We start from the raw sequence: 20285 nt of genomic DNA, 5'->3' as shown, positions 1-20285 counted from the left end.
ATAGTGAAAGAATAAGTATCGCTGAGTTTAGCCAACAGATTTTTACCAGGAAGAGTACCAAAATCGATTGAAAATTCGTCAACCAACTTTCTATTGTTAACTCTCGGAAGAACGATACAATATCTCCCCAATTTTCCAGTTTATTGAACCCCTAACTCCACACGGACAATCTTCTAAAGGGGATATCCATGTCTGCGAAATATATCCCTGGGTATGAAACTTTACAGGCTGACGCGTTCTAATCTCTCTCATCTAAAGATGAAACGTCGTTTCCGAAGTTACTACAATTTTCTACAAGTTTCACGAAATACCTCCAGCCAGCCAACAGTTCGAAAGATGCGTCGAGACTGGAGGCGTATCGATTCTCTCTGCAACGAAAAACAAGTCGACAGATAGAGTCGAAAGCAGCCACCGTTCAGAAAGTTTCTGAAGATCGACACGCGAGAAAGGTCGAAAGCTAACAATTTCGACTGAAACTCTCAACTTCGACCACGAAGCTCAGCAAGTCCCGCGACCGGAGCTTTTATTAAACGCGATCGGCCAGCCCAGCTCTCCGGGATTTATGTTTCCCGATCGGAAGTATGGCCGCGTCTACCTCCTAATTCGGTCAAGATAAATCTTTCAGTCCACGATCGTGTGCGTTATCGCGACTCTCAAGATGGAAATTTTAATGAACGGGCTTCGAATGACTTTTTCCTCGACTCGCGTGGCAACTTTGAGTATGTCAACCAGCGGGTGTATTTATTATGATCAGATTAAGCACACGGAATTGCGTAGGATTGATTTCTACCAACACCTTGTGTGGATTTTCAATGCGACCGCAAGTTATTTGAAATGCTACTATCGAATGAAAAATTAATTACAGGGTTGAGTGATTTATGCTTCGAGAAAGTAAACGAGCGGAATGACAGTTGTACTTTGTACACGTGAAAAGTCAAAGAGAATTTTTTAATACGTGAATTCGAAACGTGGAAAAAGAATTGAGTGAAGTTTTGTAAAATTTGTTTAAGAAGACGGTAATATGACTCGAATGATGACATTAATGGGTAGCAAAAACGTATAAAAAAATTATTCATAAATTCTTGGAATTTCATTTATTAAATAGGAACATCTAATAAATAGGACACGCTGATATTGGTATATTGAAGCTACGTGAATTATGAGAAATTATACGAGACACGTGAAAAATGAAAAATAGGAGAAAGTGAAAGTAATTGCTTTACCTTCATTTTGTTACTATTAAATATCGTATTATAGCTACGTATATATTTACTCGAATAACAGTATTAGATTTCCCACATCTACGTAATCAGAAATAACAGTCAATTATCAGAAACACTTCACTTTCAACAAACATTTGGTCCTCTAAATAACGGTCATTTGTCAATAGCAAATGCTGCCCTCTGGTATCGATATTAATAAATTAAACATGATTCCCGTTGATCCGATATAAAACTCTTACCTAAAAAAAATAAAATATGCTTTAATAAAGAAACGAATTTTAATTTTCTCCCCAATTACAATGCCAATAAATCTAACTTAACTTCGAACTGTCAAGAACGTAAAAATTAATCACACAGTTGTATTACTGGGCGAAGAAAATTGATGAAACAACGGACGAAATAAGAAGATCGAAGTCACATTGAGTAGGAGTCCGTGAAAGATTTGCACAGAGCCACCTGTCCATTCGATTCGATTGTCGAACTTCGCAACGTGTGCAAAACTTCTCGACACAGACGAAAAATTGAGTTGAAAAAGGGCAACCGTCCTGAAACGGCAACTTCCGGAATAAGCACAGCATCACGGTATTCACAGTATTGGTGAAAATTTCAAACAAAAAGCAGAGAAAAAAGCAAGAGAAATGAGACTGGTTTGCGGTGCAAGTTGCAGCTTCGCTTTAACTACACCGAAAAATCTTAATCAAAAGCAAGAAATATACGTACAGAAGAAAAATGTTACGGCGTACACCTCTGAAATTTAATTAAACTTATGAGAAAACATCACTGACTTTCGAGAATTACACGTTGAGGGATAGTATGGTAGTTTTTGACGATATAACCTCAATTCACTGACAGTCAGAGTTGTGTACGGTGATCGTGGTGTTATAATTCTCCATCATTAATGACAATGCTCCATTTTGCTTCTTATAACACATGAAACGTTGCACAAGCGAGTTTGAGAAACCATTACTCGTTCACAAAAACATCCTGTTCCAAAATCGATGCGACACACGGTTATTAACGGCAAATAACCTCTTTAATATGAGTTTTAACAAAGGTACGTCGACGAAATACAAGTGCCACTTACGACTGATGCAACAGACTATCCTACCATTCTCGCGTGTCAGATCAATTCGGATTCTCACGGAAGAATAGAAACACGATGATACATATCGCACAAAAACCTTTCAAGGCGAACAAAGGTTAACGAAAACGACTCTACACGCGGGTTAAACGCGTTTCCGATGCGATGTGTCTAATCCCACGAGCAACGTCGAAAATTATCAAGACGCGTTGTAACACTGCGTTCACGCTGTTCTCACGGTGCACGTTCGTTCAGATTACATGTGCTTTCTCTTTGTATTCCGATCACCGTTCGATTACCATTCGATGATAAAAAAGAAATTGACAAAAATCGTCGAAATCCGCGCAGAAGGTACACAGAAAGTAAGTAGACAGAATGAAAAAGAAAAAGGACGAATCGAAACGTATCACGAAGATCAACACAAAACATAAACGTACTCGTTTTTCGGGCTCGTTACCACTTGTTAGGTAGCAGTTGAATGCGTCACGCATCAATCACGTTTGACCGTCGTTGGAAGGTTCGGTTGAGCGTCTTGCACGCGCACACACGTTCGACGCATCGACGACGAATCAACAAACACAAACGACCGGAACACGGTTTGGCGCGGCGGCGGCGACGACGACCACCACGACGACGGCGAGGACGAGGACGAGGACAACGGTGACGCAGCAGGACGAGGATCATGACTCGTCTCTACCGTCCATACCGTCTTGCCTCGGGACGTCCGCGATATTCTCAGCGACGTTGCGACCTCGATGGCTGTTCATCGGACTCGGGGGAACCGACGAGAACGCGAGGAACAGCGATAACAACGGCGGTAACGGCGGCTGTAGCTACGTTTACTCTCCACGAGAATGCTGGCACCAGTAACGTTATTCTCGAAGCGTGCGTCAAGCATGAAGCACTGTTTACATGCGAGCAGGGGCGCCATGGTCACTGCCGCCTCGGTGCTCCTCGTTTACACGATCAGCACCGTGATTTCAGATCAGCTGTCCTTCGTTCTAGCGGCGCCAATGCATGCCGCGTCCTCGACTCGGGAACCTTCCTCATCGTCGCAACATCAACTGCATCCGAATAATCGTTCATTCATCTTCGCGACATTGCTTTTCTCTCCTCGTCGTCGTCGATCCACTCTTCTCCGCTACACGCATACACCCATCTCACTGCTACCGTACCTAACCCGCTCTCTCGATCTATCTTTTTCTCTCTCGTATTTCCTTTCGTCTTCTCCTCGTTGTCCTTCCTCTCTGTCTCGCTCACGCTCCCTGTTACCCTGCCTCTCTGTTCCCTTACCAACGTTCACCTCTCGCGCTCTCCCACCCTCTCGCTCCTTCTTCGTTACTCTCTCGCTCTCACGCGGCTGGCTGAAGCGACACGAGTGCTGCTCCCGACTTGTGCGACGCGTGCCAAAGCTCTCGTTAGACTAAACTCCGATAGAACTAGCGCCACGCCCTCCACGCAGGTGGCAGCACCCGCCGCCATCATCTCGCCAACTTCCCACGAACTTCGTTTCTCACCCCTTCAGCTGCCCACTGCTTCTGCTTCACAACGATGTTCCCCCTTGTATTCCTCTCTACTCTCGGTAGCCGCCAACCAGTGGCTCTTCCCTTCGGTAGTTTAACCCTTGCCATCTTCCGTGCTACGCTCTTTGTCCTTTCTTCTTTTTTCTTCTTCCTTCATATTTACTTACGTGCCTTGCACTCCGTTCCCCACAGACCTTACCCTCCTTTCGATCTTTCTGCTTTAGCCACGCGTATTTTTCAACATCTCCTTTCTAACTTTCTCCGCTCTTTTTTTCACCTTTTTGTGTCGTGCTGTGCTGTGTCGCGCTTTTTCAGCTTTTATTTTAGGTCGTTGCTCTTCTATACTTTGCTGCCTGATCCTGATCGAATGTAAAAGGAATTCATTTCCTTTTCTAATCCATTTCTTGCATCCTCTGTATCCTATTATCTTGCATCGTCTACTATATTTGCGAATTTTTATAACTATTTCTTATAAAATGTTCCTTTAAAATTTCATTCCCTACTGTTCGTGAGATTAAATTTGTCTTCTATGCTGCCTCAAAATTTTTCTCTCCATTGCTTTCGTTATCGATAAAATATTCGACATAATTTCACGTACGTCCCTTTCATCCTTCGCTCTATCGCGCGTCATGCTCCTTTTGGATTCTGATCTTTCGCAATTTTTCAACTCTATCTCGCCTTTGCGTACGTGTGCCCCGTTTCTTACTCAGTTTTGGAAAACAAAAAGTTCAGAGGTACGTTTATCGCAGTGTAACACACTTCCTCTACTTCCTAGACGCTTTACATACTTCGTACCTATTCGTTGATGTTTGCTTGTGTAACTTCATCCTACTTCCGTCCCTTGTGCTAACCCCTATTTTGTTCTAGCTCCCCTTCCATGACCTTTTTACACAGTTTCTTGTTAGTTTCCATTTTCTGCCAACATATTTTTATTATTTCTCCTGGAAATTTCGAAACGAATTCGTTGTATAAATCTAACGAATCTCCCTGTTTTCCCTAACAATTTCTTCGTTTAATTATTTCTGACGAAATTTAAAGTTGACGATAAGTAAAATTATCGAATTTAGTTTTAAGATGAATTCACAGGTGTGCCAGTTGATGAAGAGAAACGAGTGTTATGGTCACGAGAAGATATTGCAGATGAAACAATGGCATAGACAAAGTCGCAAATCGGCATTTTCGAACGATCAAATTTCAGTCGTCCGATAGTCAAGAATACATTTGTGGAAACGTTTCACTTTACAACGAATCAGAAATGAGGCAAATCGGGAAACAGTGGCAAGCATTTGGAACTTGAAACGTTGAAAATTTCATGGAAAATTCGCAACGCATCTGGCTTCCACAACGAAATCAGTATGTTCGTTTCGCAGAAATTCGTTTACATCCGTGGCAAAGTTTGAAAAGTTCAAAATGTGAATATAAATACCGTTTAATTGGTAATCAGTAAATTCGTAATTTTGAATACGTGCAGCCCGAAATTTTCCTATTAACTATACTTAATATCTTCGTCTGATTATGCAAAGTATAAACAAAGTGTAAATGTAAATATCAGGTTTTGCATTTTATCGATCTGACAGATGAGTATTACTTCGAACGTAATGCTATCGCATGGTATCATCCCGTGCATAATGAGGTTTTTATACTTTAATGCCCCGACTTGATGGCCGAAGTTCATTGAACATTGTCACGCGAAGTTTTGACTACCAAACAGTCGTACGGAAATAAGCTGCTTTCGCTGTTAGTTTTATCGTTTAATCGATCCATCTCGTGAACAATCGCGATAATTTTTCACGCGTATCGTCGTCCTTAATTCACGGCCTTCCTGCCATATATCTCTGCTCCTCTCTTAATTAAGATTACCATTTTGCAGAGATTTATCACTCGAAACGTACTTTAATATGAAAAGTACATTGGAATATATCGATTTCTCTACTACATACTATATAATTGGAAACGGACGATTAATTTTATTATAATGAATTAAACCTTGAACGAGTAATCGGAATCAGTGTTGTTCATGCTTCTCGTTCAGAAACTGGTAGAAATATTTAGGGAAATAAAATCGCATGTTGGACGAATCACGTTTCATAAGCTGATGAATGGTAAATCGTGCAACACACCACACATTTTCCACTGAGGTTCGTGAAATCGAAGATGCTGGAATTGGGCTATTCCAGTGAATCTCGTTGGTAGTTACACTTACGGATGACTCGACCGATGTATTTCGCCATTAGATCAATCTTCTTTCGCTGGAAGCCTGCTCCGACTATCCGTGCTATTTCGAGGCTTTGAGTTGAGCTAGATAATTGCCTTCCAGACAAGATAGAGCGAAAAGATAATAAAGCAAATGTTAATTGCCACCCTATATTTGTTTCTGCCAATCTGGCCGATCGCCCCCGGCTATACGAGATTTGTATTCCTTGTACGACCTCCATTTCCACTGATTCAATGGAGGAATTATTCGTGCATGTTGTAAATTAGCTAACGGGGCCTGAGATGAGGAAAGGATTTTTATAAAAATCTTTGGTTGGTGATGTGATAACAATTTTTAAATGAAATGTGATTTAACGTGATTTATGAGTATTTAAAAGCAACAAGAATGTTGTTATAAGAATGAAATAAGCCCACGAGTAAAATCTTGTGTCGTTAAAAAAATTTTAATGATTTCTTTTTTTAACAATGGTTCTAAAAAATTGTCCAATTTTTCTTAAAATAAAACATACTTCTCATTGTTACTTATATTATTCGATAGTTTATAAATGTAAATCTTAATAGCGAAACAGGTGATCGACGATTTGCTATCTACCATATGAACCAAAATTTAATTTCAACGTTTCTCAATTTGTTCATCTACGATACAATTTGCGCTTTTTCAGCCGGAAACAAAATATAACAGCTGACGGAAGAATGGTCAGTGGCGTCGATGAATAAACCGTACAAATTTTCGTGCAAATTTTCGTTCTCGTTCATTGTATTCATTGACAACAAGAAAACAGTGATTAAAATCTGTACAAAACACGTATTTCAATTCTATAAACTATCCCGATCGTTCGATCGATCTTCCATATTGCCATCGGTGTGACGCTACAGTGCAAAGTTAACAATGTATATATACACCGGACCCTGCTCTTCTTAATCGTTACTCTAGCATACAAATTACAAACACGCAGCCAACATCTTAAAACAGAGTCAATGTTTCGAATAAAAAGTTCAATAAGCAGTACATGTAACAATCCCTCGTATATAAAGACTGGAAGAAGAAAGCGTGAAAATTTTAACAAAATTCTTAATAAAAATACGCTCTCCGTTGTGAGATACAATAAAATTACAGGGAAACAATATATTCGAGGAAAAAAGATTTCCTGAATACGCGATAACAGTTCCATCGTCCTCCTAAATCACTAAATAATAAAATATCGTTCTCATACGCTTGTATAGAGTACCTTCGAAAATTGATAGAAACACACGATTGTATATAATATTCAACAAAAAAAAGTAAGAATGCGCCCCTATATAAATTTGTGCATTATAAAATACGAAGCCCTTTGTGCTCGGATTTATCCTCGTATATATAATCGCTTAATATTAATTGCAACAGTTTTTTTCTTTTTCATCAACAAGTTTCCATCGTTTATGCGTACGTGTATGTGTGTATGTGTGTGTGCAATACGTACAATTACACATTAAAACCGCTATAAAATTCTAGCTACACATGGATTTCACGAACAAAGGTCTCAAACGTGTTTCCTATAAAAAATGCCCACCGTATACAATATATATGTGTGTATATATATATGTATATATAGACAGAAAGAAATGTTCGTAATAGTGACCTACAAAAGCTCCTAAGGTAGAAAATTTTGCTTATAAAATAATTCGTGCACTTATCTAAGGAACAATTCAGAAACTCCCGATCATTATTGCGGTATAATTATACACGATAGTAATCGTTTGTCGACTTTAGATATCTTGCTGCATAAGCACTTCCACGCAAGTAGCCCTTGGAACTTTCGATGCTTCAAAGGCTCCCATTATTTTGCCATTATCATGGCCGTTAATTAGTAACACGTTCGCTACAATCATTTTCGCGATAGCCTAATATTAATTCCCAAAATTGCTACGTTCACGTGCTCGAAATTCTGAAACGCAAACGACATCGCCTGTGCGTATCAACTCGCCCTAAATCGCGGAAAAATGTGTCTCGAATTCATCTTTGAACACTACACCTGAGGTTTCGATGCGTCTTATTCTTTAGATAAACGCTTGAAGTTCCTTGAAGGCTAGGTCTGTCGGATAACTGTCGTCCGATACTTCTCACTTCATTTGGTGTTCATTCGCTTAGGCTGTCAGAAATTTGACTGTACTCCTCTACTAACGTCTTTGAAATAAAATATCTACCTGCTTTTCGAATATCCATTCTTTCTTGACAATGAATATTCTCTAATGTAATTAATATACTCTTATTAGAAAATGAAATAAAATAAAATGAATTTATCATTCACCTTTCTCCAAAAATGTGGTGCCCATTTGTTTAACCCTCTATCGAACGAAACTGCAATATCTAAATAGTTACTTTGTTTACTATATAACCCTACGTATCATTTTAAATATATATATATATTACTTTTACCTTCTGCATTTTAATTCTAACAAAAAGTGAATCGCTGTAAGCTATTTTATAATACAAATAAAACAAGCACAATAAATAGTAAACCAACGAAACTCGACAGAGGGTTAACACACCGTGTAAAAACGTCCTATTCGTACAACTACACGACCTAGTATCAAACTAGTACAAAATCAACAACGTTCTGCCATCATTTATCAAAACGATTTCATATGCAATATCACGGTTTTTCTTGCGGCATTTCTTTCAAAACGCTATGAACAGGTTCTCAGCTATTATAAACGAGAAACGTCGCGTTCACCAAACGAAAGCACCAATTGCATCGTCCAAGGATGCAACAATAATCAGCCTTAGATAACACTTTTGGATAACATTGGAGTAATTTAAAGGTAAGGTTTCCTCGAACTGTCGTTTTTGTGCTGTTCAATTAAAAAATCTGCAGTCTTCGTCTCACATTGTATAACACCTTAACGTGGACACTAGTCGCTGTCTCTTTCGTAAAACGTGTCCGGCGTTAAGGAGGCCTCCTGCTATTCTTCGTCCACGATCTCGCAACTGTGATACTTGCTCGACGAGTCCAACCAACTCTCCACGCCACTGGATGCCAGGTCGTCGCAAGAAGGCATTTCCGGCAGAGGTTCCATGTTTGGAGCACCTTTCTTGGCAAGGTTGTTTGCTGGACGATCTTTTAAATTAGAAATACCTGGAAAAATTCGAGTATTATTTTATTGTTCATAATTCCTAATTATCTCAGCTCTTCAGAAACGAAAATTGAGTACGAGAGGTTACCATTATCGGAAGACAAAGATGATTCTTTCCTGCGAATCAACGCTTGTCTGGATGCTCTTGGACTTCTGTATTCGCCGCTTATCGACAGCCCTGCGCTGATCGTTGGAAGTCTTATATCCAAATGCGATCCTTTGTCTGTAACAATCTAACCAGACGTTAGGCTGAGAACCTGGTGCCAAGTCTCTAAATCTATTAGAGGTGTTAGCTGAATATTAAATCGTGAATATTGTAGGATTACTGTTAGATTCATCTTATGCTGACAGAGATCTGCGCGTCTAATAAACAATCACTCTTTTTCAATAACTAAACAGAGTTATTTAACACGTTAAACGCCACGCTGATTTTATATGCCGTTCCGTTTACGCCACAGTTAGCCATCATGCGGGCCCTTCCAAGTATGCAAGGACCGACGCGCGCGCAGCAATAACATAAACGAAAAATCTATCACCGGTCCAAAAGGACCGACAGGGCCTGAACGGAAAGTCTAGCGCCGGTCCCTAGGGACCGATGTGGCGTTTTAACGTGTCCTTTGCGGACGGAGTGATTTTGAGTAAACCGTACCGTGGGGCCGAGCCGCTGCCGCGATAGTCATTCAAAACTACCAGCGCTCATTTCTACTTAAACGCGATTTTCGTTCATAGCGACGTTGACAATAAGGACATAAAACAGTCCACGACATAATTTGGGACCTGCGAACACAAGGCCGCAATAGCGGGTGCTGTCCCTCGACCGAGTCCCTCGGCCCTACCAGTTGTTTCTGCCAAACGTATATACGAGGCCCTTATCCGCAAAGGGTTAACTGAAATATTTCACTAAGTTTCTTTCAACTCTAACTCTCAAACACACGATCCTTTATTCACTACCTCTCGACTACACGCATCTTGCCTCGCCCGCGCCCTTGTACCCTTACTTAAAGTCAAAACTCTCTCTTTTCTTACACAGGCTTTCTTTCTCGATCACTCGATACAGTCATAGATATCCTGTCAAAATGATTCCTTCGCGCTATCGTTTGTTTTTTCGCCTGCATCCTAGATATCGCCCTGAACGCCCGAGTCGAACCCGACCCTATTGTTCGAAGTGAAGTAAGTCCATACACCCATTCACCCTGCTATCACTCTTAATACTATTTCTTTGTTAGCGTCCTTCACTGTTCGAAATACCACAATATCAACCTTCTATTGCTATAGATGCGTGTCAATAAGATTGTATATCGATCGAGAAATTATTTATAAGATGATAGAGTCCTTCGAATCTGAAGAAAATTCGAAGAATCCTTTAACGAGTGATTTTAAGCACCCTCTATCTTCAGCGAACGCTCAACAATGGTCAAGTATATTCATCCTCAGCATCAAAGGAATTAATAATGTAATCAGCGGCTGTTGTTACCTTATTATTCATAGCGTACAACTTTGTTGCGATGTCCCTGGCAACCAAGGTTGTTAAAACTGTCGCGAGGTATGCTTCTTTTACGAGAAGATATTCTAATGCGGATCTTTGCCAATATAAGTATCTGCACGAGCTTGCGGCGACAATCGATACCTAAGAGAAAATGTACCACGTTCATTTAACCTGATAAATCTTGAATTTTTAAATAAAATTTTAAACAACTGTCAAGAATTCTACAAATTGGGATTATGTTAATTAAGATATCACGAAATACATAATAAGTTTTATACCTTAAATTTGTCATCGACAGAGGCCCGAGAACTTTCGAATTCCGGCGAATCCAAGAACTCGCAAGGCAGAATGGGATGCAGGAAATTCGAATCGCTAAGAACATTAACCTTGCCGCTAAGCAACAGCCCCAATCTGTCGGTTCGTGTTAAGTTTTGCATTGCATACGCTTCGCCAGCGTGCAAAGACATTATGGATGCAAATTCTGGGGACACGAGCCTTTTAAATTGCAGCCGAGACACCTGTTTGAGGGAAAAAGGAGATAAACTAAACAAAATAAATTCCTTTTGCTCTAAATAAACAACCTAAGTCACGTATCTGTTCCATTCATATCAAGAATCTTTGTGTATCACAAAAGTATCGTTACTTTTAAAAAATCGTTATTAAAATTGTCTTTCAGCTCTTCTTTTATATATGAAGACTTTTAGAATTTCTCATGTTTCTCAATTAATACAAAATTCGAAAAAAATGTGCCACGTAGTTCCTTTATCATTTTTTTCCTTTCTATATACAGCTTTTGCATATTACAACAACAATTTCCCTGTACATGTCGTCCCTTCGAAACGTGACAAGTCCGATAATCTTGAACGTTGTTTCGCTACAGGAACAGTGTTTAGAAACTTTTGTGACGTTTAAATTAATACCGAGGAGAACAATTTCGCGTTAAGATCATGCGATGCCTTGAGACACGCGAGAGATTGAAAAGTCGAGTAGCGTGAGGTGCAATTCTTTTCTATGCGGAAAATACGTTAACTGCGTACAGGGCCTTTGAAAACGATTCGCGAACTATTCGAAGTACTCACTTTGAACGGGTAGAACAGGGTGTGATAAGCTTCTTCTAATTCTGGGTCGAATCGAACTGGTCTCATTTGATAAACGATATAGACCAGTTGGCCAATGTTCAGCACCAGGAAACTGAAGTTCCAGGAGAAGATGTCCGGGGCACAGATCACGTGCCATGCCCAACCAGATAGCAACATGAAGCCTGGAATCAGAGAGTAGCAAAATGTAATAATGTAATTTTCTACTTTCAACTGTTTTATTAATTTTTAGATTATAATATAATCTGACTTCGTATAACTATTAATAAAATGTATAGTATGAAAAATATTATGTATTAATGGATAAATATTGTTATTAATTTATTACACTGAAAGATGGATATATTAATCTGTTATACTTAGTTCTGATATATTTAATTTGCACTGCATGCCCATTTATAAATTTCTATCTTTATCCCAATAAAAATAGAAACATGTTATTCGATATGCAAACGTGTAAAGTGTCGAATAATTACTCAACGCAAAATGTTATCTATGAAATATTAAACCTGTGGACACTCAAAGTAGATCTATTTACCTATTATTAACACAGAATGCATAAATAATATTCCTTTCCTAGAGGAGGGTGCTGAATACGACAACGCGAAGCAGAAATTCGCCAATTGAAATAGTATGTGCTGCGGCTGCTGCCACAGACATAATGCCGTATTACCTGAAAACGATAAAATAAGTTACATTTGACAAAGTATACACGATACACCACATGAATTCTATATGAAAAATTCCATGCAAGAAAGAACGGTCGCACATGCTGGAGTTTACCTAATGCGGTGATATTATACGAAGGAAGAGGGTCGTGTCCGAGTCCAGGACTCATGTTGGCTAAATCGCTATCGATGAATGGTGTAAAGGGAAATAGAAGAACGATGGATCTCTAACAGCTACTTATTCCTAGTGTCCATGCTCACTGGTTTGTTTTGGTGAAATTTATCAGTCTTCTCGTATCCACGCAGGGGCGCGGCGTATGCTACCCCCTGTGGCGCCTGCGCCAACCCCTTAGATCGATTCTCTTCCGTGCAAGTAATGCAGCCGTCTTTGAGGCGAACGTATTCATTGCAGGTAAGGTAGAAACGCGTTGATAAAGTTGATCAAAAGTGAATCTTCGTTAGACTTGGTTAGTTAGAATATATTTAAAAGAAAAACCAGCTGCATTACCATATACGTGATAATAGTAATATTTTATATAATAGAGTACAGCTATATAATAATATCTTAATGATTAAATATTTCTACGTGAAATTATACTCTAAGTAAAATTATTCTTAAACCGGCTAATGTTTCATAAACCTAATTACGGCACATAAATGAGGAACATACATCGTGCACTATCGCATTGTCAGTCGTAAAATTTTGTATTTAAACTTGTGAACTAAACCGTGTCCACGTACCTATAAGCAGTCTCATCTAAACTTGCGCATGCGTACATGCATAAGACATGAACGCGACGATTTTAAATTTCAGTTACTTGTTGTCTTCATATTTACTGGAAAATCCTGTCTGAAAATCGTGATTAGTAATAATAAATAAATTAGGATGTTGAGATTCGAGAAAAAAATAATATGAAAACTTGAATAGCAAAGAAAGAAGACATGCATTACATAAAAATAAAGGAATTGAAATTAAAAATTGACCCTACTGAGACAATTATTTTGATTTTGGAAACTACTGTAGCAGACCTTGTACTTGCATTCGATAAAAATAGCGCGAAATAGCAATTGAAACGAATGAAATGAATGACGAAAAATTCCTAAATTTCTGTTATGGAATTTATTTAATTGAAATTGTAATACGCTATGTACAAGGCAACAAATATACCTCAGAAATATATTTTGCACGAAAGTTATTATACATTGGTATTATAATACAAGAACGTTCGTGGCCGCTATGCTCGCTATGAAAATAATATAATACAACCAGTCACCCGTGCCGTTTCGAACCATTCGTTCTACGAAACGATAGGAGACAAAGAAAACAAAAAACATGCGACTTACCATACGTAGCATCGTAGCTCGCTTCATTCGGTTGTTCTCAACCGCCAACGTGGTGTTATTCTCATTCTACAGCGTGGCGATGTCCGTACCAACTGCGGTTCCCCTCCATTTGTTGACATTTTTTTCGCACTAACACACTCACGAAATCACGGACACGCAGCCGTTCTTGCATGGCCGATATCGGGTATAAATGGACGCGAGAAATAGCAAGAACGAACGAGTAAGTTATTCCGATCAATCACACTTTTGAAAAAATGTTAACATTTATTCTGGACAAAAAGTTAGTAATAATAATAGGAATTATATATTAGTAATTATAACAGAAACTTATTTAAGCACTAATCACGTAATTAAATCGCCTCGAGCATATATTTAAAAAAATAGTTAAATTAAGGTAAACGAAGAAATTTAAATACTTGAGAAATAAGTAATAAACACTGATTAGATTAATAATATAATTATTGACAAAAATATTTAAAACATTAATTGAAAAAAAAAACGATAAAATTATTTAAAAGCACAATTAATGAAAAATTATGAAAACCCTAAAATAATTAATTAATAAAATAATTTTACTTGTAATAAAATTAAAAATTAATAAAATAATTAAGTTATAAGTTAATACTTAATAATAAATAATTAATAAATTAAATTTACTGCTAATAAATTTTATTTGCAGATTCGTTTCAAGGAAATTAGACTCTGCAAGAATTATCCAAAGAATATTACAGATAAAGTTTTGTTTTGTACAATATAGTTAAATAAATGATACAGCACAATCTTTGTACTAAGTATCTTTTTGTTCATTTCAATACTAGAATTATTAAAGTGGTCTCATGCATAAAATATAGCAAATTTATAGTTGTCCTATCAAAAGTTACTATTGATTTCATTCTGATAGGAAGGTAATTATATATACTTATTTCTTTCATGCATTTGACCCTATTGGTAATTCAGAATAAATTAATTCCTTTTTTAATTAATTATTTTGTAATAATTATTGCACTCATACCGAAGGCATTGATCGTTTGACATTAATTATTATTCTTTATACAATCAATTTATAAATTCCATGCAAACGTTATAAAAAGAATATCCTTGGGCATCTTTTCATAAATTTCTAATCACATTGTGTTTCTGGTTTTCTTATATAAAATTGGATAACAATTTGTTGCTAATTAGCTTGCTGTTAATAATTACTTTAAGGCGTTCATGATTTCGTAATATTGACCGGGATAATCTCTCGAGAAAATATTAACTAATGAATAAATCTAAAAATAAAATGTGAACAAAAGTCATATAAGAAGATGCCCAAGGATATTCTCTTCATTATATGTTCATCCAATTAATAAATTAATTGCATAAAAGATTGTAATTAATTAATGAAAACAACAATTCAAGCACTCGGTAGAATAATAATTAATAATTAATTAATTAGGGGCCAATTTATATCAAAAGTTATATTAGAAAGTTCGCCAAGGCTGCGCCTTTACAATGAAATTATAAAAGTTCATAAATTAATCGCAGAAATTGAGTAACTTGTTAATTTTCTAATACCGAATGAAAATTCAAACGACAACAAAGGTTCAAGATTCCAATCCAAACTCATAGACGGCGCTGATCGAAGACGCTTGAATTTGAATGGTTACTAACTTTGGTTATATGCTCCAGATACATGTTATTATTGGACGGTAATTGTGTAATGGATATTTTCGACTGTAAACGGCGAATTAATCTATAACTGGAAAGAATGACATGAGATTGTGGCAGCGATGAAAACAAAAGGATACCTCCGGTGAGTAATGTAAGGTGGAATGTGTTTAGGTTGTGCATGCTTTAAGTGAAAAAATAAATCAACAGGTTATGGACTGCAAACACACTGTAGGCCACGTGTTTGAGTGCGGAAAAGAAAATTCGAGAAGGAAATTGGAAGTACCAATAGATGAAAGGATCAAGATGGATATCATATTTGAAAATTTACAGTGGTCTTCACGCTATGGTCTTAAGGTTTGTATTGACATATAATCAAAGAACTAAGAAATGTAGGAAACTGCGAACAAGATTGGTTAAAAATGTGTAATTACAAAATATGATAGTTTCAATCGTAGGGAAGGTATTATTACTTGATAACCTGTACGTCAAGTTATGAGACATGGGCAAAATTAAGCAATATCTATGAGAAGGATACAAAACAGCAAAACATCATATAGTAACCCACACTGCGTGGCTGACAGGTAAGTTTTCAAATTACATTCATTAGGACATAAAATAGAATAAACAATGCTTATGACTAAAATCTTAACTACATTGCTACACAGGTATCATGTATTTTACAAGTATCTGGAAGTTAATGTGTAGTTACACAATTTGATAGTTTCAACCGTAGGGGAGGAATTTTAGTATCAACCTTACATCGAGTTATGAGATATGGGTAAAATTAAACAATATCCATGAGAAGAATACAGAACAACAAAGATATTCTGTTACAGAGGAATTCTTCCTGTATAAACATAAGTTGGAATATGATATTGTAACCCACATTGCGTATCAAACAGATAAGTTTTCAAATTACATGCATTAGGGAGTAAGATAGAAAAAACAATGCTTATAACTAAAATCTTATGTATGTTTCTAGATTGTGTATTTGCAAATGGCTGGGAGTTAACACAGAAAGAAGAAAAGGAAATAGATAATCTCAAAATTGAACAGATTGTCAAGGAAGCAAGGGGAAACGCAGATCTCTAGCCTTCAAACCTCAGGAGAAGTGGGGTTTCAAGTGCAACTCAACTAAATATTTTGCAAGTACATATTGGACAAACAAATAGGGTAACAAAGAAATTAAATATTTCAGTTTTGAAAGATTAGGATAAAAATCAAATAAATTTCTAGGATTAGGAAGAAAACACGAAACTTAAGAAGTGTACTCTCTCTGTGTTACATGTAAGAAGTCTAATTATTTGGAAAAATCATTTAAATTGTTATTTTAAAAGCATGATGGAAAGAAAAAGACATCAAGATAAAAGAAAATCTGCTTCTTGGTAAAGAGCGATGGAACAGACTAATGGATTTTGGACTTGAGACCAATGAACCATATGGTTAATAAACTAGAATATTTTGAAAAATAGGAAGGAATAAGAATGGAAATTGGATCAGCATAGAGAAATATTTCCATGGAAACTAAAGTGAAATTTAGAACACGTCAGATTGTTGTATGCCTGAATATGGTTTGTATATTCTACACTTGAGACAGAATTTATTGTCAATAAATTTGATAGCTCGAGATGATAGTGAGGTAATGTTCAAAGAAAATAAAGTAATAGTTTCTAAGAATGAAGAAAAAATATTTGTTGGTAAGAGCTGTAATAACTGACTTTATACTTGTAGAGAGAAACGAGGAGCTGGTAGACTAGCAGTTATTCAAGAAAGCATTGACAATGAAATTAACAAAAAGAGTACTAAAGGTAGGAAGTAGAGAATACAGGATACTTTCTCTATACAAAACAATTGAGGACACCATTTGGAGAGATGAGAACACGGGCAAAAATCAGCTTGAAATTATACATTCTGCTATATGTGGGCCTAGAGAGCTAGAGATGTGGAACGGAAATAAATATGCAATGACAGCCTTAGATTTTACTAATTTCGTGATGATATATTTTATGCAATCATATACTGAAGCATTACAGAGATTGTTTAATTATGTTGCAGCAGCAAGAGCAAAGTGGAATAACGCATAGACTTAGATGCTATAATAGAAGGAAGTGTGTTTATCAGTCTAGAATACAAAAATTGATGCAGACAGAAAGTAATTATACTAGATTATAGGACACTGTATACACCTCAACTGAATGGAAAGACTTAATCGAACATTATTAGACAAGATACGAGCACGCCTGTACAACTGAAATGGGAAAGAAATTGTGCATGAAAGCTGCGTATTTTGCAACTTATTTACAGAATAAAAGTTCTTCAACAGCAATGAATATAACTGCATATAAAAAGTGAGTAGGAGAGAGATCTCACATATGAATTACACGTTTTTTAAGAAACTAATATTCTTCGACATCTGAGAGTAATAGAGCAATTTTGTTTGCAAATTCGTTTCAAGGAAAGTAAACTCCGCAAGAAGTACGCAATGAATATTACAGATTAAGATTTGTATTGACAATATAATTGAATAAATGATACAGCATAATCTTTGTACTAAGAGTTTTGCTCATTTCAATACTAGAATTACTAAAGTGGTCTCATGCTAAAATATTCCAAATTGATAGTTGCTTCTGGCAAAAGTTAGTATTGATTTCATTCAGACAGGAAGATAATTATACATATTTATTTCTTTCGTGCATTTGACGTCTTTGGCAATTCTGGATAAATTACTTCCTTTTTTAATTAATTATTTTATAATAATGATTGCACTGATACTGAAGGCATTGATCGTTTGAAAATAATTATCATACTTTATACAATCAATTTATAAATTCCATGCACACGTTATAAAAAGGATATCCTTGGGCATCTTCTCATACATTTTTGCTCACGTTGTACTTCTAGTTTAGTCCATTATTTAATATTTTCTCAAATGATCATGATCGTTGGTACGAAATCACGCACGCCTTCAATTAATTATTAATAACAAATTAATTAATATCAAATTATTCCTGAAAATGACAGAAGAATGCTGCCTATAGTTTCAACTTTGCGATGCAACTATAAAAATTCATGAATTAATTAGTGAAATTCAAGACTTGTTAATTTTCCACTGTCGAATTAATTTATTAGGATAATGAACAATTCAAATTCAAGCGCCTTCAATCAACGCCATCTATGATTTGGGCTCAAAAAGCATAAAAGTGATAGGAATATAGAATAGGCAAGGAGGTCGACGGACAGCTGATCACGTGACTGACAAGGACAGAGAGGGGATAGAAAAGGATAGAATGGCCCCGGCAGTGAAAAAATATTAATAACTCAATTTCCGTAAACAATTTGTGGACTTTTATAATTTCATTGCAAAGCTGGAACTTCAGGCTACATTCTTATATTATCTTCGTAAAGAATTTAACTCTAAATTGTTAGTTATTAATTTTTGTTTCATGGCATCTATGATTTCGTAACGGCGACCATCACGACCTTCCGTGAAAATATTTAATACTCAATGAAACTAGAATCAAAATATGAACAAAAGTGATATGAGAAGATTCGCAAGAACATTGTCTTTCTAAAAAGTGCACAAAGCTTCATAAATTAATTGCGTAGAGGATAGTAATTAATGAAAAACCAATGGCGTCTTCGACAACAATTCAAACACTGCGCAGAATAATTATTAATAATTAATTAATTAGGGATAAATTTATTTCGAAAAATATATTGGAAAGTTCTTGAAGGATCTGGCTTTACGATGCAATTATAAAAGTTCGTAAATTAATCACCGATATTGAGTAATTAGTGAATTTTCCACTGCCGATCTCGTTGCGGGACTCGAGTTTCGAGTCTAACCTCACAGATGGCTCTGATGTTACTCGAATAGATTACTAACTCTGGTTATGTGCTCCGAATATATTTTAATATATTTTAATAAATGAAATCATAAAGTTTTCTACATTCTTTAAAAAATTCTGCCCCAACAGCGATTTTAATTAGGCAATCAGCATTCATTTCTTTATCTGGAAGACGACAAATATGCAAAGGTACGCCTTCACAACGCAATTATAAAATTTCATGAGTTAATCACAGAAATTGAGTGATTTGTTAATTTTTCTTCAAGTGAACAGGAGAATGCATAGGAAATGAGATAAAATTGCAAACTGACGCCGGAAGCATTGTTGTGTCCATGCAGATGTGCCAACATTACGTAAAACATGTAAGTATTTGTATTTTCATAACCTTTAGTTGTAATTAAATAGCGTAAGTTACGAGCCACTGTTTTCCCAACTTTCATTAGTGACAGCAGAGCTTGATTATTGGACTCATGGAATATCATCAGCGTACATGCCAAGAATTATATTTTATAGTGAGAAAAAATTAAAGCAGCGATACAAATATGTAAAGTATGATACGTCTATTGGATTCCTGGTGCGGTAGCCATATGACATACAAGATAGAAATCTTTGATGGTCAAATAAAGATTCAGAAAATGACGCTGGTTTAGGCAGACAAAAAGGAATAGAATTAATTTAGGTAACGGCCTCTTATAACAAAAAGATATGGAGAATACAGTGAGATTGAAAGGTACGTTGTATTCCTAATCTAAATAAATATTAATATGAGTGGTCAAAGTCAATGATCATCGCTAATGTGTTAAATTCCAATAAAAGAAGTGACAAGAGGAAACGCGTGTTATGCGGAATCAATAAGCAAAAAAGAAGCAGCATATGTATCAACAGAGGAAAATGTGTGGCATCGATATGGAAATATGAGGATAATTGATGAGATGGAGAATGAACAAGTAGTAATAGTTATTAAAGATAAAGATAAATTGAATATACTGAATAAATGTTGCATGAAGGCAAAAATGTGTAGAAATATCTATGGG

At 36.4% G+C, this 20285-nt stretch overlaps 1 protein-coding gene and 1 long non-coding RNA gene across 4 annotated transcripts; one reads left to right on the top strand and one right to left on the bottom strand.

Annotated features, from left to right (window-relative positions):
* Window positions 1-8881: 8881 nt before the first annotated feature.
* LOC108552770 (popeye domain-containing protein 3) lies at window positions 8882-12650 on the bottom strand. The gene is made up of 7 exons (XM_017907432.1): window positions 12522-12650; window positions 12277-12411; window positions 11721-11902; window positions 10920-11159; window positions 10630-10782; window positions 9244-9388; window positions 8882-9157 (listed from the first exon to the last, which is right to left on the bottom strand). Exons 1-7 carry the CDS (start codon window positions 12574-12576, stop codon window positions 8985-8987), a joined length of 1083 nt encoding a protein of 360 aa, XP_017762921.1. The 5' UTR covers window positions 12577-12650; the 3' UTR covers window positions 8882-8984.
* Window positions 12651-15440: 2790 nt separating this feature from the next.
* LOC108552741 (uncharacterized) lies at window positions 15441-17885 on the top strand. 3 transcript variants are annotated; one of them, XR_001890583.1, is made up of 8 exons: window positions 15441-15545; window positions 15611-15757; window positions 15847-15984; window positions 16137-16181; window positions 16240-16552; window positions 16640-17042; window positions 17135-17751; window positions 17859-17885. It is a non-coding gene; the product is annotated as an uncharacterized LOC108552741 (long non-coding RNA). The 3 variants fall into 3 exon arrangements; XR_001890587.1 differs by having other exon boundaries at window positions 15859-15984; window positions 16137-16552; XR_001890582.1 differs by having other exon boundaries at window positions 16137-16552.
* Window positions 17886-20285: the final 2400 nt, after the last annotated feature.

Source organism: Eufriesea mexicana, unplaced genomic scaffold, assembly GCF_001483705.2.
Source record: "Eufriesea mexicana isolate 0111107269 unplaced genomic scaffold, ASM148370v2 scaffold10, whole genome shotgun sequence".
In the NCBI taxonomy this organism is placed as follows: Eukaryota; Metazoa; Arthropoda; class Insecta; order Hymenoptera; family Apidae; genus Eufriesea; species Eufriesea mexicana.
The sequence above is the reverse complement of the archived record's forward strand: the minus strand, read 5'-3'. Positions and strand labels throughout refer to the sequence as shown.